This window comes from Xiphophorus couchianus, chromosome 12 (assembly GCF_001444195.1).
Source record: "Xiphophorus couchianus chromosome 12, X_couchianus-1.0, whole genome shotgun sequence".
Classification (NCBI taxonomy): Eukaryota; Metazoa; Chordata; class Actinopteri; order Cyprinodontiformes; family Poeciliidae; genus Xiphophorus; species Xiphophorus couchianus.
The window spans coordinates 12,332,077-12,353,858 of record NC_040239.1 but is presented as its reverse complement, the minus strand read 5'-3'; the positions used below and the strand labels follow the sequence as shown (position 1 = coordinate 12,353,858).

At 35.1% G+C, this 21,782-nt stretch overlaps 1 protein-coding gene across 1 annotated transcript in view; it reads right to left on the bottom strand.

The window, feature by feature from the left end:
• ipo11 (importin 11) overlaps window positions 1–21,782 on the bottom strand; it is a 113,274-nt gene that overhangs the window by 67,247 nt on the left and 24,245 nt on the right. Inside the window, exons 9-16 of the mRNA XM_028034383.1 lie at window positions 21,005–21,075; window positions 20,684–20,876; window positions 19,689–19,841; window positions 18,903–18,946; window positions 17,535–17,625; window positions 16,389–16,436; window positions 13,993–14,098; window positions 3,784–3,910 (exon numbers count right to left, since the gene is read on the bottom strand). Coding sequence (XP_027890184.1) covers window positions 3,784–3,910; window positions 13,993–14,098; window positions 16,389–16,436; window positions 17,535–17,625; window positions 18,903–18,946; window positions 19,689–19,841; window positions 20,684–20,876; window positions 21,005–21,075 — 833 coding nt within the window. The remainder of the gene's footprint in view (window positions 1–3,783; window positions 3,911–13,992; window positions 14,099–16,388; window positions 16,437–17,534; window positions 17,626–18,902; window positions 18,947–19,688; window positions 19,842–20,683; window positions 20,877–21,004; window positions 21,076–21,782) is intronic.

Genomic DNA, 21,782 nt, shown 5'->3' with positions numbered 1-21,782 from the left:
TAATAATTTGGAACAGTGCATTTTGAGTTTTTTCCTTTTGAAAAAAATACTGTTCTCATGGGGAACTTTGTTCAGTAAAATTTGATTTGTACTGTAATAGTTCATGACTTGAAAATTATACTGACCATCATTTGCATTAACAATTTAAGAAACTCTGAGAAAATATCTCTTGCATAATAATTTGGTACACGGTGTATATCTGGATGTTGAGTTCTAATCTCTGAGGCCATTGAGGCTGTCATAAGTTTCAAAACTGCACAAATAAAAGTTTATTGAAAATTGCTCAGTCAACAAAGCAAACTGAATCAGAAGAAAATTGACCAAAAACTTGAAAACAGCTCAGTGAAAGACTTATTCTGCAAAGCATGCCTGTCATGCTTGCAGTTGTAGAATCTTTGTAACATATATAGTCAAATTTCCTCAAGCTTAAATAAAAGGACATAATCACTTCAAAGTAATCAGGACTGCAGTCCAGAAGGAATTTAAGTTTTGATTCATCTCCTGATAAACGTTCTTCCACCTCAAGCTTTATATGGCAGCTGATTTTTCTGGGCGGCAAGAGAAGAAGAGTGTGATCAGGCCTATTAAGTCTTAGCTCAGCTGTGTTATGGCTATGAAGGCAATAAGTAACAATTTGCTCTTTATGAATAAGATGCAGGAGAAAGCTCCCTCTATGACTGTGTCAGATTATCAGACATTAAAGGCTACTGCTGGGGAAAAGTAGAAAAAAACGATTTTAGCTTTAGTCCCAGCTTTGCAGTTCTTAAATTGCCCCCGCAACTTGGAACAAAATCTTAGTAGGAATAAAATCTCTTAGTTTCCCAGCAACAAGTATCAAAGTAACAGTGAAGTGTGGTGAGGTTCATAGCCGGTGAGTCACTGACTTAATCATAATCATATTTACAACTATTGACCCCCTGCATGTTATTATTTACATAAGGAAATTTCACACATGCGGACAAAAAGACAATTTGAATGGGAAAATGTGAAAATTCAGCGATTTTGAAGAAAATATAATCAGAACTGGTTAAGCTAAATGAAAAATAGGTACTTTATAGTACAAACCATAGGGTGAAAATAGCAATATAAATTGTTTTAGCATATTATTTTTCCATGATGACAGGGGAGGCTCTGCCTCATCTGCCTCCCCTGACCGCACATCACTACAAACTAAATATATATTTTCAAAACTAACTGAACTCATACATTGTAGCTTTACCCATTACCATCATTAAAAGTTTATGATCTATATTTCATTATAACCAAGAGTATCAAAGTGGCCCAAGGAATATTGATCAGAGACCACACGATTGGTCAGCTCACTGGTGATGCAAGAGTAAGACTGTGTGAAGAAAGAGCACTGAAATTCAGAGGCATAATTACAATCATAAACCTTAAGGCAATTTGTAGCATGAGTAATCTTCATATCCATTAAGCTTCACTGAAGGACATAATGGTGGTAAATGAAGTATACTATAACTGAATGTCATTGTCCGACTAAATGTGTCCAGTATTTATGAGGAGTAAAAATCTAATTGAAAAACCAAGACCTTAAGCTGGAGGCAAAAAGTAGTTAGTACACAGTCGCTCTAAATGTGTAATGGACATAAGATCATATATATTATTTAAAATTTTAACTGCTCACTCATTTTCTTTAAGAGAAGTAGATGTAGACTGTTTGGTGTATGTAAATACACCAAGGTTGAACAACAGAATCAACACAGAAACGACATTGGTACTGGCAAGAACTGTGTACTGCCTTTGACACAAACAAGATTTTCCTCTGCCACCTGAAGAGGGGACAAGCAACAGGTTAATCCAACTACTACTACTACTACTTTTAAATTAATCCACAGGAAAGGCTAATTTGCAGCTTTAATTCTACCTCTGTAAAGCAAAGCATGACTATCACTTCCAGGCCTGGAATTGGTCAACCACAAGGTGGTTGCCAAATTTAAATATTTACTGAATTTTCACCATCATTTCATAGCACATTCAGGTGCCCATGTCACTTATCAAGGTTTTGCTGTTTTGAAATCACAATTGGCAAGCTACTAGCATCAGGTTGGCAAAGTAGCTGACTCACCTCCTGACTGGATTCAACAGATAACCAGTTATGAGTTTGTTATAGAGTAAAAACTTGTCATACTTATTAGCTATTTAGTCTAATAATTGTATTTAAATAAAACAAAAACAAGAAATAAAGCCTATAGACACCATTATAACCTTAATGTGTTGTGCTATGTCAATAACAACAAATGGTACCTATTTAAAATACAACTACATCATATCATACATTGCTGCTTTAAAACTATAAATCAGTAATGTTTTGTTGTTTCATAAGATTGCTAAATAGATGAACATGATAAATCTCCCATCACCACAGAACCCATGCAATTGGGGTCGGAGCAGAACAAAACATCAAGTAATTATGCTTTGCTCCACTTCAATAAAAGACTCGGATCTTATTTGTAAAGATGCCTCAATATTCTGTGTGTTATAATTATGCTGAAATCTTAACATCAGGACAAGTTTTCAGACAAAGAATATCCTTTGGTCAGTTTAAAGTTAACAGTCCATGTATATAAAATGTATTGGATTTGCCCATCTCTCCTTCCCGTTTCCTGAATTTTGCCCTGGGAATTTGTCATCTGGCTGGGCTGCAAACATACAGCTGTCTACGCATACTCTACCTTGATGTCAGTTGCACATCAAAATTTAATATTTTTTCCCCGTTTGCAGAGCATTATAAAATTCCACCTGGTGGCTGTTCTGTTGTCTTGCTGACAACCAGACAAACCACTGTCAATGGATACCTGCACCGCATTCTTTGCCTTAGGCAGAGAAAATTTCATTATTATCACATTACACTGTATTGTGCGCAGCAAAGGGAATCCAAATAATTACGCATTTCCACGATTCTTCCTTCAAATAATGACGTAAGAGATAGAATTAGACAGGGATTTTCAACAAAGTGGTTCAAAAAGACAGACTTAACTTGATTTCCTTTAACTTCAATCTGAACGCCACAAAGAATCATTGACATCCTTTCCTATAAACCATTTAAAAATAAGCCATCAATCAAGCTCTCTGTTCATGAAATTTAATAGTGGCAAAATGCAATTTGTGGTGAGGCTGACAATGAAATAATAACACTTTTCCCACAGTAGGAGAAGTAGTTTATCTAGAGTATAGCTGATGGAAATTTGGGAACAGAAGCTTTGGCTTTTTAGTTAATCACTTAATTTTCACAAAACTTGAAATTAGTAAAGAAACAAAAAACATTTTAGACCAAATGTGCTTTTGGAAACCTGGCAGCATGTGCAGAAACATGAAGCGATATGAACAGTTAAGGTTCACCCAAAAGTAAGAATGTCCTAATCTGATTCTGTGCAGCAGATTAAATGAAAAAAAAATATTAAATGAAATTGATTCAAAAGGAATCAAATGCAGTCAACTTTATGTTTCAAATTTACTAATTGTGGTGTTTTTGCATGTCTTACAACAGAAACTTTTATTCTAGACTTTATGGTCCAAGAGGTTTTGCCAGGTCTATAAATCTAGAGGACATGGGTACTCCTAAATAAAATATTGACTTATGTCTAAACAAAGTCCATGTATAACATCAACTTTAAAATAATAATCAGAGACAAATATTTAAATCACTTTGTCAGTATCAGAAACAAATATTGGGCAACCATAACAAATCCATTTGCAATTTCACTCATTACAAGTGCATCGTTTTCTAGAAGTCAAGCCAAGCTGTGTGTGCAATTTACTTACCACTAGGTCTGGATCCTGCATGAGGCTTAAGATCACCTCGTAGAGCAAAGGTCGAAGATCAGATTTGAATTTGACAGAGATCCATTGCCCTATTAGCCAGATGACTCGTCTTCGTATCAGCTTGTACCTGGAAAAGGGGGGAATACCATGAGCTCACTTCTAGTTTGTTATAATTTATCAGAAATATCAAAATTCGCTGTATAGGATAGTTATATAGAGCATGGATTTTATTAAATTATATAAACAGAGATTGTTTTAATAATATTTAAAGAGAACATGAAAAACTATTTTTGCTGTTTTTGTTTTATAAAAGAGCAGCCTCACTATACATGTTATGAAACTAGCCTGTTTCATGGTCTACCAAAAGTAATTTTGGATTTGACTGTAAATAACTAATCCACACATAGCATATCGTTTTAAGAAAGAGAGACTGTGTACGCTGAAGAAGCCGATAACACATATTAACTATGTATATCACCCTCTGGGAAATTCAACCCAAAAAGATATAAGTACAGTAGCCTATTGGACAGAAACCTGATGCCAACAGAATATTTCTTTACACATAATATCTAGAAAACAACAAAGAGAATATGGTGATGTAGAAAAGGTAAAAAAAAAATAAAAATATAATTTATTAACCTCTGTTTAGTTTTTTTTAAATGAAGGCATTACAGTAAGGCAGTAGGAGCTGGAGGGACACTTGCAACAGAAAAAAACACTGAGCAAAGAAAATAGTCCTGGAAAACCAGAAGGCTTTAGATGCCCATCTGGGCCTGGTGTGTGATAGGAATTAAATCGCTTTTCACTGCATGTCAAGTAGTGATGTAAATTTTTTTCTCAACAGTTGTTTTGGGCGAATGTCCCAGAGTATCTGTCCTTTTAAATTCTGAAGCAGAAAATGTGTCAAGGGACCAGCTAGCCAGAAATGATGGGATAGAGGAACAAATTGACTGAAAAATGAGAAGATAACTGATGGGAGATAACACTCTTGTTGGTCTCTTGTCAAATATCGACAAAGTAAAGAAACCAGACACTAGGCTATCCAGGAGAGTCTAAATAGCAGCATGACTCATTGCTCCTAGATAACAAGTGTGTTTGTCAGTTTATTGCTGGTTTATGTTGTATATGGTTAGAAGAAACCTTTTTTTTTACTTGTAAAAAGATTTTAAAATCTAAAAGTTACAATACCCATCAACAATTATCACCAACAATAATCCAAATACAGTTTTGAAATTCCTTTTTATTTCTTTAACAGGATACCCAATAAATTTGTCTTTTTTGTGATGCTGTGTCCTCAAAGGACTAAATTTAGAATAACTTAGGAATGTTTTGATCCATTAGTGATGCCATAGACAAGTTCAGGATTTACTACAAAAGAAAACTGAAAAATGTATCTTTGTTCCTATTGCATGTCTTAATTTGGTGTTTGCACAGTTTTACATTTTATATCAAATAGCTGTCTACTAAACATGCAATTGAATTTACTTTGAGAATTTTTAGAAATGATTGTTCTTAACGTGTTGGTTTCTTATTTCAACATCATGTGATGGATGAAATGTGCTTTAGAAACACTGTATAGTAATGCAATTAAACTTGAGGCTTGCAGTGTACCTTCAAATTTACAACCCGGATGTCCGATTAAAAAGACGGTTTTTAAATTTTCTGACTCAACTCAGAAATCATGGTTTGTGAGTAAACATACCTTTAATACCAGCAGCTAATAGATACAATACTTTTAATTCATCTCAGCGTGCTCCTTAGTTTTTCTTAACCCATCAGGTTCTGTTCATGTTTCTGATCAAAATGTTAGCAACACTTGCTGTTTAACAAATTTTTTGCAACAATTGACAGATTATTTGTTTAATTACATCTGAGAGATATGGCTTGGTTTTTAGATAAAATATCGGATATTGTGAAGACTGAGGAAAATGTGACGGAGGTTTACATTTGTTTGCTTCCATTATACCACAGTGTCTGTAAACAAACACAAATTGAAACACAGTAGTGGGTTTCAATTTGTATCCTCAGTAAATGAGAGTCCATGATGAACCTACTGGTGGCACCACGTTGCTGAATTTGCTCTACGAAAATAACCAGAGTAATGTAATAAAGACCAATGTAATAAATTTTACCCCCGCCCCCTCCCCATTCAGTTTTAGTCGCTGCTACACAAAAGACAAGATGTGCCCTCACAGCCTTCTGCACTCAATTTATTACACAATGACAGGTCTTCCAGGCTGCACTGATAAGATTACTGTGCCGGATTTTACATTGATAGTCTTATGTTGAAAGTGAGCAATACTTATTGTAGTACCTGCTGCAGCTGTGGAGGCTGCAGTTGGTAGTGTTAATTTTAGCACAGTGAGGTATAATGGAAGCAAAAGAATGGGAAAGTAGACGGAGGTGAGTACCTGACAGGGGTTCTGTCTATCAGTCACAGGTCAGACATGACTCATCTACACCATGCCTGTCCTCCCACATAACTTCACAAAGCTGTCAGAATCCCTGCTCATCACTCTGAGGAAATGCATGCACAAGCCATGGACAAAATATGAACTAAACGGGAAGAAAAGCCCCAAATTCTACATGATCTTTACACAATATGACCTTTACTTCTGAATATTTTGCTCAGATTTGGAGAATGCAGTGGTAGATAGAGAGCAGGAATCCAGCATTACATCAGAATAGTTTTCAGTAAAAAAATAAAAGCATTCTGATTATCAGACTTGCCTGACAACATGAGAATGGACAATTACTTTTATTAATTTCAATGTATGTTTAAGATTAAAAATATGGTCTCAGCACAGAAAATGTTTAGAATATTTATCTTTACATTAGGCCAAAATGTAGTTTGTGAATTTGAAAAACAACTGACACGTCTGAGTATTTGATTTAATGGGACTTTATTTACAAGCAGAAAAAAAACAAAAAACTGATATAACCATGTACTAAGCTGTAAGCCAAAATGTCTAAATAAAATAAGTCTGGGTCTTTCAACAGATTTGGCTCATTCATTTAAAAACCTACAGAAACTGCAGCCTGTGTAATTGAATGAATTTAAAAGGTCAATGTGATGGTTTTTCTCCCCCTCACTTTCAATTTCATTTTCCCCATTGCAAACATTCGAAACTCAATTACTGTGCTTTATGTTTGCAATATGAAACAAGAAACAAAAAGTAAGTCAATCCAGTGTCAATTTCTAGATGTAATAAAATGATGAAGAGAACCAATACAGACTAATTTTACAGCATACACTGGTCACCCAGGAGAGCGGCCATCTCCGCCATAAAAAGGTCAAGTTGCAAAAGACAATGTCAAAATGCCAAAGTGTTTTTTCAGTCTTCTACTCTGACAGTAGAATGATGAAACACTCCATCTGTATCCCACAGGCTGTGAAGGTGACACAAAAAGCTCTTTCTTCTTACTGTAAAAAGGTCCATGTCAGTAATAGTAAGGTCATGTACATGTAATGCATACATAAAAATACAATTTTTATTAGATTAGTTTGAGATTGTGATTAAGTATACTTCACAAGGAGTTTGTGCATTTTGTGTTTTCTCAGATACAACGATCATGATCAACTATCACTGACATACCAAGAAAAGGATCAAACAGGTAAGGCAGTCGTACTGCCCACATCTACGTACTCATTATGTAAGATTTAATGTTCATAAAGAAACTCAAACAATTTCTGTTTTTACTGATTGGTTGTGAATCTTCACAGTGCGGCACTTTTCCAGAAGGTAATTTACCTTTGGGAGATCCATAATAACAATGCAATGGAAAGGCATGCAGGGATTATCCTCTAGATGCCAACAAAGAATTGTCCACAAATGTAAAAGGTAAACGGCTATCCTTTATATATGTAGCTTTAAAATAAAAATCACATTGATAGTGCAATTGTATAATTTAACTTCAAAGCCAACATCTTAGACTAAAACGTCTGTCAAACTATTTCCTGCCTCGTCATCTTAATTGATTATTCATTGTTAGTTTGTTTGAACACAATGCACCAACAGAAATGCCCCTGTACCTCGCCAACTGTAGTTTTATAACAGTGTTGCCTTAATAAAAGTGATGGGCAGTTTTCCTTTAGTTTTCACACTACAGATGTTCATGTTTAAAGAGAAATGTAGAAGCAGCCTTTCAACTCGCCTACTACCAGTGAACAGAAACATGTGGGGGAGGAAAAATGCTGTGTTACTCTATGCTACACAAAATTATCCAGTCCTTTCAGCATTTACTATGGTTTTGAAATTACTTCAAATTGTAATAAATGTATGATTACATTTATAAATCGCTTTCAACCTCAAAACCACAATTTTGCAAAATATTACCTTGACATTGGCATAGAGTATTCTTGGAGTTTACTTTTGTCTTTTTTATGTTAGACTGTCTAACATCTATGTAATAAACACTGAGCTGTAAGTTTTCCTTGCCCATACCTGTCTAGTGTCGTGTGTATCTCTTTTACATTCACAGCTAATGTTATATTAAAAGTCACACACGGTTTGCAAGATAAGGCACTTAACATTTTCTTTAAATCTGTAGATACCAATTGCTATGGAGTAGGAATAGAGGAAGGTATAGAAAATAGTTCATATTATACCAACTGTGCAATGCACTTTACATTTGCCAAATAAAAAAAGAATATCAATCAGCCTGCTAACATAAGAGATATATTGCTAATGGTGTTTTGAACTGCACTTCCAGTCACATCTATATGTAAACACAAACCTGTTAAAATATGTCACAGTCTTTGGTCTGTCTCTTAATGGGGCAGGAAAGCCAACAAGCCCATGACTCATTTCTCCACAAAGCTGCAGAAAAACAGTGAAGGTCATATAGCCATTTATTTAAATGCCATAACCTTCATCAAATTGCCAAAATGCTGTTTTGCATCACCTTTCAATTTTACTACCTCCGCAATTCTGGTAGCTTATTAGAAAAGGGTTCAGTAAAATTAGTTTGGCAAGGTGTCCAAGACTTGCTTTAGTGCAATATACAGCAGTTTAGGTGGAATGGGCTTCATAAAAGAAGCTCTTCTTCATTCAGTGAGAAAACAGAGAACTGACCTGAGATTTTATATTTATTGATTGTTGATGGCGAAAGGTGAGGACTAGGAAGATCAACAAATATCACAAAATGTCCCATGAATTGATTCACAACTTGACGTGATGAGGATGATACAAATCAATAGGGCTTCAAGGATATCCTTGGCCAAGGACACAGAATCACACTTGTCATAGGCAAAATCTGAGCAGAGAGGAAATTAAGCTCCACAAACTTTGCAGGAGCAGAAGTTTGGTTCAAACTGCTTTGATGCTGATAATCAATGCAATATAGTTAAAATTAAATTTCCTACTGGTGATGTTTACATTCTATTGTTGTGTGATGTGAATATGAAAAAAATGTGAAGATCAGAACAAACATGTTGTATTAAAGCCTCTAACAGCCATCACCCAACGGGCCAAGAACAGCAGACAGCGGAGCAGCTGGGATTGTTCTGCTAACAGCAACAAATGTGAATTAGGCGAGCGAGTCGGGCAAAAAAAAGAAAAGAAAAGAAAAATCTGCTTTGAGTGTGGCTTCTGACAGAGACAAAAAAGCTATTGTTATTCTGCTTCTCATGAGATTTTCCAAAGTTGGGTACATATTTCAGCCATGAAGCTGCTTCCATTTGTTAGCCATTACTAATATCACAACAGAAAGAGGAAGTCAATACTGATAAATTACTTGCATAAAATATTCAGGCTGGAGTGGGAAGAACAACAAGATATATTAATCTGCATGTAGTGGAAAACAATGAGTTCAATAACATTTGTACAGACAAAAAAAGTATGGAGGAAGACATTTTTGTTTAAATATAACTGATTTGTCCTTCACATCAGGGTGAAGCATAACACAAAATGCAAAGGACTAATAATGTAAAGTAAAACCTGATACTTGTGCCACTGGATACGGCTCAATATCATTATTAAAGTCTTGTAAATCTGTGCACCTCTCCTATGCAACTCACAATAGTACATAATTTGATCAGCAGCCAAGTACAACTCTGGTACACCACTGCTACCAATGATTTGAGCATCTTTCTGCAATGTCTTTTAATGTCTTTTAAAAGACATTGTGTGTCATACAGTTCTGGTAGAAGATACAGTTCTGGAACTTTGCTGAATGTTGACTAATTAATGTTGCCTACAAAAATTACCTCCCACATGGAATTATTGAATACATTGTTATCTGTTTAACTAAAGACTATATATTGCTATGTGAGCCATATAGTGTCATCCTTTACACATCCTCACTCTTAACACATCAAGGATGAGCTTGCAAAATGACTTACTAAAATAATCACTTATGAAAAACATATTAGGCATTGTGTGTTAAATAATGTACATGGCAGTATTAATAACCAATAAAGGCATTTATGTTCTGACATCTGTAAAATGCAACCTTATACCAACTAAGAAATGGAAATTAGGGTATACACACAAAATGCCCTCATCATCCATTAACATGTACACTACTATTGGGGCAACTGCAGCTCAATAGGAAGGGCATTTCAGTTCCAGTTTCCTCCGACCACATGTTGAGGTGCCCCTGGGTGAAGGACTTAACCCCAAGTTGCCTACCAATCTTCATAATGGGAGCATAAATCGGTGCACAATTGAGTGCAACTTAATGAGTGAGTAAAGTGCATTGAGTGGTCAGTGTGACTAGAACAGCACTATATAAATTAAGTAATTGTGGGCTCTGACTACTCTGTAGAAAGAGACATGTAGTCACAATCCTACAATCTATTACTAAAAACAGTCCGAATGGATTTTAAACTATTTGTTATTGCAAGTATATTGCCTGGTCTTGCAAGCAATCCATTTTTGTAAAATGCTTATAATTATTCAGTGGAAATCACAGCATATGACGTAAACCTAAAGAAAACATTGATGATGAGAGTGTAAGAAATTTTCCATTTCCACTAGGAACTACTTTTAGAAAAATGTATGAGATAAAGATTATTTGAACAAATAGACTGCCACAGATTCATTTAACATCTGGTTGAAAGTTAATTAAATATACACAACTTAAATCTACTGCTGCACACACAGCTATTGGAGATCATGATCAATAAATAACTTCAACTTTTTATTGTGTCATCTGAAAATATTTAAAGTAGTTTCTCAAAAGGAGTAAAACTACACCCTTTATAAGGAGCTAAAATACAAATAAGAATAAATTATGCACCGACACTGAAAATAGGTGCACTTAGAGGAAGGTACATGAAGGTGAGGTGTAAACATACATATGCAACAGAAAATGCTAAGTTTCTGATTGCTACAATCAGAAGTCAAGGTTCTCTTGTGAGGGAGATCATCAAACACGCCACTGTTTAACATTCATGCTGTAAAACTGATAAAAAGCCAAATGTAGCCGTTCTCAACACTGAAATCAAAAGGTGTTATAACAGGTAGTAGACGTCTGACACATCATTGTGATTTGTACGCAAAAGCTGAATGGCCTCCTTTAAGTGTACGGAGAAACAATCATTTAATGATGCTGATGTATAAATCTTTACTCGGTCTAACCCCAGCATATTTATCCACTCTCCTACATAGAACTGTCAGTTTTCGTTCTCTTCGCTCCAATAACATTATTCTTCTGCATGTCCCACGCTTTCGAACTGAAAAAGGGAAGCAGGCATTCAGTGTGTTGGCCCCCACAGCGTGGAATCAGTTGTAGTCTGAACTTAAGATGTTGGAAATGATTTCACTGGACTTATTTCAAGCAGTTTTTAAAGATAGGCAACAAGATTCTATGAAAGAGTGTCATTGTTTTTAAATTGTTTTATACTTGTGCATATGTATTAATTGTTTTTATCTTGTAACCAGATTGCTATGTATTGCAAATTTTTTGCTCAGGTCCCTCTTGAAAATGAGATCTAGATCTCAACGGGGTTTACCTGATTAAATAAAGGAATATGGAAGTGAGAAAAAATTTCGGCAGTCTTGATAAAAAAATAAACTCACTTTGATAATATTAAAAATATTTTGGGCTTGTGAAATAATTTCAACAAGTGTAGTGCTCTGTTAATGGCAATAACATGAAACTGAAAACACAAAAATTTGTCACAGCAAGTAACAGAACAAAGTTTAAATCCAAACTTGCCTTTCCTTTAATCACCAATTAGTGTGTTTGCCTTAGTAAATATGCAATTCCATTGGTTAATGAGCTTAGAAGGTTAAAGAGGTCAAACATTATATAATACAACTTTTTTTGAGTACATGCACTTTAATTTATAATACCCTTAACTGGGGAAAGGCTGTCCGTTCAAGCCCAACTGTTTATTTCCATTAATGCACACCACTAACCAACATGCTTTCATTTGTGCATAACTGACCAGGGAATCATAAAAAGCAGAGATTTCAGCAATATGAGGATATCCAAGAAATTTATTATAAAAATAATAAATCTGATCTTGAGGATCTGCATGCTGTAGTGTTGTCAAGCACTACAGCTAGAAACGCTCCACTTTCGAGAAGGATATACTGTCCAACAAAATAGTGTTCAATATGTTCTCTCATATCATGGCATCCTGTTATACTAACGTAATCTGAATTTAGCAGATGTTGCTATAAAAACGGTATCTGATAAGTATAAAGTTAATAGTCCGAGTGAAGTTATTACAACGGAGTTCCTCAACAAGAGATAGTTCAAAGAATACATGAATGTAATGGAAAAACTGATGTTTAAATCTGTATTACAGACAGAGAAAAAGTGGGTGAAACGAATAATATTCAAGTATCACAGCAGTGGCGAGGGAGCAGAAGAGAAAACGGAGAAAGAAAAATTTTGGGAAAATGCAGAAGCCCCTCCAGGGTGTCTCTGGTGCATTATGTGGGTTACCGGAAGAGAAAGCTCACTGAACAAACTCAAACAAGAGCTTTAGAAAAATAAAATTAATTAAAACAAAAAACACCAAACAAAGCAACTCATTTGGCATAGCCTTGAAGCACAAAGCATTTTTCTCCAAGTGCAAACTTTTCCTTTCTCCAAGTGCAAACTTTTCCAGCTTGCACTTCAAACAGTCCAACTTGCTTTCCTCTTAAATCAAAACAATGTTTGCTAATGAGCTTGATTGTTTTTTCCCTACACGATATCAATCAAAAAGAAAAAAAGAGGTGGAGGTGAACCTTCAGAGAGACGAAAGAAATGGGGGCATAAGGGAAAAGTCAAGGGTTTGTTCACACCTGGACAGCGTGGGTGACATCAGCATCCCTGCTCTCTGACGTCAACACTAACCAGAGTGGACGACCTTCCAAATACCCCAGGCTTTTTGTTTTGTTTATTTCTGGTGCCGAGAGTGAAGGGCACTTCTTTGTTCTTCATTTCAAACACATCATCATGCCTTTTGCTGCTCCCTCTCTCATTTTCTTCAAATAAATTCATCAAGCAACTCTCTGTGAATCCTTAAATCCACGGTCAGTACACTTATAGCTGCTCTCCATGGGCCGGTGTACACACCTCTTACAATTTCAAGTTACTAGAGCCTTAAAAACACTTAAGCTACCAAGTTCTTTTTTAATATATACATTTCCCAAACAATTTGTTCTTTAGCTAATTTATACACCGTAACTATCATAAAATGTGAAAGAAATGTGGGAAATACATTTATTAGGGTCTCCTGGGAATTTAACAGGGGTGTATAGACTTCTCACAGGCCAATTAATAAATCCATTTTTATCTCACCTGCCTGAGTGAGTTGAGCTTGTTCTGATACATTTAGTCACTACTTGCACCGAGCAATTAAAAAGGAGAAAAAATGCAGTCATTAATATTAACTTGACAGCAGCTGAAATTTAGCTTGTTACTTATGCGCTTTTGGCATGCCTTCAGTGTGTTACCGGCTACAATCACTGGCTGTAAAAGGTTAACAGCTAATTAACATGAGTTACCCTTAAAGTCAAATATGTAACAAATCAGATATCGGCAACAAAAAATAAAAATTAAATGAGAAACTAATCTAAAGAACCAAATAAAAAATGCTTTGCTGTTTCAGGTTTCATTTTTGACTCAAACATGAATATCACAAAAAAAGACACAAAAAAATTGTTTCAGTAAGAGAGACAACCACAAAACATGTAGATAGTACATATTTCAGAAGAAAAACACAGATGAATAGTTCAAGTTGTTAACAATTGTTTTTAAAAATACCTGTGATGGCTGACTTGCAGCTCTCCAAGAAGCTGATTCTTGAACCACTGGTCAAAGTCCACATTGTCAAACAGTTCATAGGCTGCCAACCCCACTGCATTGTAAACTGAAATAAAACAGAAAACTGTATGAGTCTTTGTGTTAAGTCAAACAGTCACTTCCAACCATGTAGTAGAAGACAATGTTGTCAAAATGTACTGAAATCCACTAGAATCAAGAGCATTGACTTTCATTAGTTACTCATTGTAGAAAGAAAATGAATGGGAGAGGGCAACAAACAGACTGATCTGGGTGAGTTACTCTCAAAAAAACAAAGACCACCACACATTTTGAACAATTTTGCCTTAATAAAACACTTGTAATAACTTATTTCACATTTAGTCACTGATAACATCCTAGCTGAAGAGTAAGCCTGAGTGTGTTTCATAAGTGACTAAAAAATAGAAATAAATATCTTAAAATATCAGAATATGTATAAAATAACAAATCAAATTATATAGATTGGCCACAAACTGTAACACATTTTGTAACACAAATTATAACATTTTCACTAAGCTATTTAGAAGTATCTGCATCATTTACAACTATTATTGAGAAAAAATTATTTTAGCTGAATCTGCACTTAAAAATTTTACAATGTACTAATCTGCACCATCTGTCCTTTCTGGACAGCTAAATCTAAAAAGGGTTTAGCTAAATCCCACACTGCGTGTTGATTTTACTTAGCACCATGTCTTGGCCCAGTTTAATTTGCCCTGGAGATGCTTTAAAATTAATTTCTGCTCCACACATTGGCATTATTTTGACTCCCTAGGATGAGATGTTGAAAACATTTGCATTTATAGTGGTTCAAAAACAAGAATCTCAGGTGGCTAATGGTCTGTCCTCTACACTTGCTCACTTCTAATGAACAATATTTTGGGCAGTGGAAGGTAACTCTGCCCAAGTGGCCTTTAAAAATGACAAATTAGAAGGCTAATATAAGTTATGCACAGTCCCTGTGGATTTCTTCAAAATCACAAATTAAAAATCACAACACATATGAGACCATATTGTAGGAAATTAATTAACATTTGCTGCAATGTGAGCGGACCTCTGAAGACTACATCAATTATAGGAAGTAATACATATTTACAAACCAGAGAAGGATACCTTGTGCTTGCAGAAAAAGGCAAAAATAATTACTAGATATAGGCAAAAAAGTGGAGGCTTCAAAACATTACGTCATCTCTTTTATGATCGATGCAACAAAATTTAAATGATTACAGACACTAGCTTTCCTATTTGTAACTGCCATCAGAATCTAGTTTGACGGAAATCAAAGCAGGATAAACTGCATCTTGTAAAACATTCCTTGAAGTTTTTCACAATTTCTCACATTATAGGAAGAAACATAAATGTACTTTATTGGGATATAATTTGACAGGCCAGCAGGAAGTAGTGCATAATTGTGCAAGTTTTAAACAACCAGAGGTCTGAAATATATGGCTTGCATTTGTATAAAAACTCCTTCAGTTTGATAACCATAAATAAAAATTGCTGCAACAGATTGGCACCTAATGTTTAGTCTCGCACTAAACAGAGATGTTCTGCGAATGTCTCAGAGGTTTGTTAGTGAACAAACAGCTTCATAAAGTTCGAGGAACACAGAAGACAGCTGTATATTAAGGGTATGAACCAATCAACAGGTTTATAGAAAAGTTACTTTCCTAGTTAGTGTGGTCCAAAAATTCACTGGTGTAATCCTAATTTGCAAAACTCTGTGGTCTTCAACTTTGTTCTACATCCCTGTTGAAAGCAAATAAGTCAATCCTCATTGAGTGCATGAATAGCTCTCAAACTACATCTTGCATAGTTTCATCATCTTATTCGATATTTACCATTTTACCTAAACTGTCAAGGCACTGCTGAGATCTCTAAAGCTATCTAGGTAACAGAGACACTCTATAGAACACTTGCATGTTTTTTGACATAAATTTTAATAAATGGCAGAAATTATTAAACCCAGAAATGGTTCTGGGTTTACATTCCAAAATAAGCAGGGGATGGAACAAAAAGTCAAGAAAAAAAAGTTACAAGGTCGACAGTCAGTGCTAGTATAAATATGGATTGGTTTGAAGAAGTCTTTTATTCACAACAGTAAAAACTGCAAAAGGTTTATCGCACTTAAGATGAAAACATTGACTTAAAAATATTCAGGTTCAATATTCTTTTGCCATACCATACCATACCATACCATGCGGCAAACGTCGTCGGGTCCGGGAGTCAAACCAACGACTGCTGCGTCGAGGCCACGTTGCCTCTGAATGTGGGTCGCGCTAACCCCTCCGCCACCACGGCACGCCCCACCCCACCATTACCAACTCTTGAAGAAAATCAATAGACCTTTGACTAACCTGCATCCTTCATCAGCAACTGAACAGGGTCCTCCACGTTTGTTGGGCCTGGAGAGATACAATAAACCTTTATATAAAAATGGCAGTTTAGAGAAATAGTTCTGCTCAAACATTGTATAATGGCAGCAAATATTCTGCCAGGCGTAATTAACACTGTACCGTACGTCATATTAAACTTAAAACCATTAAATCCATATTATTCAAGTCAACTTATCAGCATGTTCTCTGTGTCCCTTTTTTCCTGCCATTAGGTTTACATAAAAATATAAAATGTTTTTTTTTTTTTTTTGTTTTGTTTTCTCACTTCAGGAGAACCTATTTCCACTGCATTTTAGGGGGAGACCATCTTTAGACAGAGAAGAAGCAGACTTCTGTGAAAAACCAATGTGAGTAAATTCTACACTAACTCAGAAACAGGACAAGAGCGAAATGCCACTTCCCCCAGGAGACCAGCAGCAGTGTGTTGAATGACTAAGAAACCGGAGAGCTGAAGCTGGGTGTTATGCTGATAATCACCTGGGAACCTCACAGTCCTACAGACTGCATGTCTCAGATACAGGGACCACCCACAGACATGTGTTAGGTCATTTTTTATGTACAATCTTCTTTACACTAAGTCACCAAAACAACAAGACATGAACATGAAATAAGCAATTTGAAACTGAATTTATGTGGAGGAACACAGCATTGGTAAAGAAAGGCAACTGTTTGTTGCACATTACAGAAATAAACTATATTGTTATGCATTTGATACATCTTATAGGGCTGTTTTTAATTATCTTATTTATTCCAATTCATTTATAAGCTTAAGTGGGGGGATCGATTAGTTACTTGTTTTAATTTTACAGAGTATGCTTACATATACTACATTATCACAAAATAAAATGAAACATGATGCATACAAACACAGAAATGCAGCCCAGGGACTCCTCTCACACACAGCAGGTAAACAAATATAAATATCCCTGATCTAAATGAAGTGTGATAGTCAATATCAACAACGTAGATGAGTAGCAGTGGCTAAATTTTTAAAAACTGAAGTTTTTGGTTGTTATACAAATTACTGGAAAAACAGACCAAATTTCTGCCAGTAATAGAAGTCTATGTTGGGTTGATTAAACAATATTGATTAAACATTGCACTGACCCTGCAGATTCTGAACCATATCCAGGAGTACTGGTGTCAGGGTCTGGCTGTAGTTGTGGAAGATTTCCAGAAACAGTACCTCTGTGCAAGGCTAAATGAAAAAAAGAGGACAAGTTATTTAGCAGTTATTACTCCCAACACCTTCTATGCTAATACAGCTTACTGTGGTTTTGTACAGTTCTTATACATCTACTGAAAAACAAAATAAAATACGGAAAATCCTCAAATATTTTCAGAGAATTCAATTAAAACATCAGTAAATCTTTTATCCACCTATTAGCATCTGACAAATGGTTCAGATTATTTTCACAGCAACATGGCTCCCAAAAAATTCAGCAACAAAGTTAAACTATGATTTTTATACATTACTAGTTATCAAACCTAGCTGAATTTTACAGCTTATCAATGCTTAAATCAACATTTAAACATTTCTACTCTTGTGCTACAAGTGAGAGCTAATGGCAATACCAAGTAAACAAAGGTTGCAACCAAATGCAAAATGAACTAGTAAATTAGATAAATTGGATTTAAAAGTTTTTCAACTATTTTGGTGCAAGAACTTTCTCTCAAGCCTAATTTCTGCTGCTTCTTCAGCAAACCAAACAATGTGCTTTGTGTTGTATAAAGTACCATTCATGAGTACAGTAAAGCTCAAAAGACTGAACAGATATGGGTTACTACAAAACAGCGGGCGGCTGTGCATTAGATTATTAACGCAAGTGTAGCTTTACGGACAAACCGGAAAATGTATTTCATATCATCTTGGTCTCAACAAATGGGTGGCAGAGCTCATCGTGGCGGCACATAGCTGGTAGGTAAGTTTCTGTATGTGACGAACAAAGATGTCAAATTCCATCACTAACATGAACACAAAAGCTTTAAATGTCTGGGCAAGGTGATAACTCAGCTATTAAACTGGCTGAAGATGAATGCATCAACGAAAAGCAGGAGTATAGACATCTTTTATAAGCGTATTTGTGAGCCTGCCTCTTTATTATTGAATTGAACATAACTTAAGATTTTTGTATAACTTTTCTTCTGGTTAACTTAGAAAGTGAGCTATTATTGTTACAGGTTAATTTTCTAAACTACAGAAAAGTTATTGTTAGGGAAGCTCAAATGTGAAAAATTGGACTAATGTTGATATGCGATAGTAATTCTTCTGTTATGTTAGATTTACCAATGTTTTATTTTATCTTTTTTTTTATCCGATTAATCGTAAGAATAATCAATAGATTACTCGATTACTAAAATATTCATTTACAACAGCCATAATAATATATATCTACTCGCCATTCAATGAATATTCTAGTTGGCATAATTATCAAAACATTGTCAGTGCATCTGTTTAATGTACTTTTAACTTACCCGTAGACTGTACTTCCATGAATCACCACCAGTTTCTTCAACAGCTATAAAGATGATAAAAATGTGTATATATTATAACTTTCTCATCTAGACTCTGCATCTATTACAAAGCAGAAATATGGTTTTGCTGCTTGATAACTCAAAAGACTTGTGCGTTTCAAGATTTGTGTAGTTCCATCACGTGAAAAACAAACTACATTATGATACCAGGCATTTAAGGTCTCAAATTTGCAGGTGTCTAAATGATCAGACTCGTCTGCGGGTTGTATGCTTTAACACAAAGAAACTGTTACTCTCTCTCAATTAGAGCCACAATCTTTAACCTTGTTATTTCACTGCAAGTGTCTCTAAAAGCAAAATGAGTATTTTAAAATGCCAAGGAATGACACTATAAATGGAAAAAGCTCTCCAACCAAGGGTTCAGCTTTATACCGGTTCAGTTTTCAGTCCATCAGTTCCAGTAACAGGTTTGGGAGTTTCCAGCTGTCACAACTCATACCTTTAAATTTATTGAGATCTATAAAATCTCTATAGATCTATTGAGATTTTATAGATCTATTGTGTCAAATGCCAATGCATTAAAATATTTAATACAATATAATGAAAAACCAAACATCAAGACACTTTTCTAAAATGTCTAAATAAAGTCTGAACTGACAGCTGTATCAACGAATGATAAACATTAACCTAGCCAATCCCACAAAGTTCGAGGTGTGCCCGAAGAGCGAAGCAGTATGAAACCTCAGATGTTTAGATTCAACATTTTTAGGGGTGTAAGAAACTCACCAAAGCTCTCCGGGTCCTCCTCCCACATTGCCAGTTCTTCTTCTGTGAGGAGAAAATAGTGCGAGACAAGTCGGCGCCCGATCTCTGTCAGCGTGGGGTGAGTGAAGAAGGCTGTCTTGATCTTGTGAGCCTCTAGACTTTCTGGTTTACTCTCTAGCGAAGAGGAAAAGAAGAACACAGACAAGAATCATAAACATGTATTGATGTTGACTTAATATAATCCATAAGTTGTACTAAAGTAATGCAGCACATTTTTCCTTTCTGTTACACTTTCAAGCACTTATCAGATTTAAATGACTTCACAACCGCAATAAAAACAGGAAGTATGCGTTTCATAATTATCCCTTTTAGGCAGGAGGTGCAGGGGAGAAGTCAATGCTATAAATAAATTATATGCTTTCATATTTATAATTTTGAAAATAATGTATTAATGTTGAATGTTAGGAAAAAGATGTGAATTATAGCTAAAACATATTCACTTCATTAACGGGTATCATCTTCATAGTAATGTTTACTAACATTCTGTTTCATGGTTTCTACATAGTTTTAATTCCAAATTTCCATACTTTTTAAAAATTTATCAATAGAATGTTGCTGCTGAAGGAAACTAAGTGGAGCCTTGCCAAAACAACTTGGTAAGGCTCCACTCATGTATTTCTTTTTGGAAAGACATACGTTTCTGTGAATGTATCTTAAGATGGTATTATATCTAGGGTGATCCTAGAGAGCTAATGGAAAAAAATAGCGCTGCAAAACCAGAGCAATGGACATAATTCATGAATTCAATGTTATGAAAAAAATCCCATATCACCTTCAACTCAAAGTGTGATTTGTTTAAGTTTAAAAAGAAAAAGAAAATCCCCTACTTTTTATTCTTGACATCTTAGTAATGAACTAAAAAAAGAAAGTTTAGATGCCGAAAAAGAACCAAAGAGATGTATTTGTGTTTTTTTGTGCACCTCCCAAATATAGGCTTGTTTTAGAACTCAACTCACCATCAATATTCTTGGAAGGTTTGTATGCATCGTTCTTTACTATCATCTTGATGAGGTTCATGCACTGAACAATAAAGCGTTCAAAGGTCACTCCCTCCCCAGCAGGTGTGAAAACATACGTAACGGCAAACTCCAGGGAGCGTTGGATCAGGGGAATGAATGCACACGCATGGTCCTCCAAGAAATCTAACAACTGTAAAGCAATGAGAAAAGCAAAGTATAGATGTGACATGTAGAATGGTAAAACATTTTCTAATTCCAGTTAGAACTAAGTAGACAACACCCTAGGATTTATCATGTATTTAAGTTCGGTTTACTTACAACTTTAGTGTACAGTATTATTGTCTTTTCCAGCTTTTCTCTGCATGGGCTCTCTGAACCAACCTGCCGACCTGAAGCCAAAACAAAGGAAACAAACATACAGAGTTGTTTCACTAGGAACAAACTACTTATTACTTAGAATTATTTAAGCTTAGCTCTAAAACATCAGACGTATCATTCTTGATGCATGCCTTTAAGCAAATAATTATGGAATTAATTCGGACTATTAGTAACAACTTGTTGTAAAATATGATGCACATCAAATATGATACAAAAAATATTTAAATCCTGGTTAATGGGTTTGTTTGTTGATCAATTAGTAGACTAAAAAGTTTATTTATTTATTATTCTTTTTTTAAAGGGGGTTAAAGACCTATTTGATAATGACAACATTCACAGATTACAATTTATTTGTAAGGAAATACTAGTAAAAACCTACTCTACTTTGGAGATTTATACAAAAATGCTCAAAAAATAATTTAACAACAATAAAGCAATAAATACAACCTACTCGCATAGCCAGGGCATAACTGAATATATAAACTGAAAGCCCTGATGACAACTACATTGTTACTGCACAAAGAACACATCTATTCTTAAGATGAAGTATCTGAAATGAAGCATGTCGGAATTTGAGTTGAAACTACGGACAACAACAGCTTAATTAAAACGAGGCTGTAATGAAGTGTGGATCAGTATTAACTGCAGCCTTTATTACACACACTGCAGCAGGTTGAAAAAAGAGGAAAGAGGGAATGATCAGAAGGAATCGAGACAT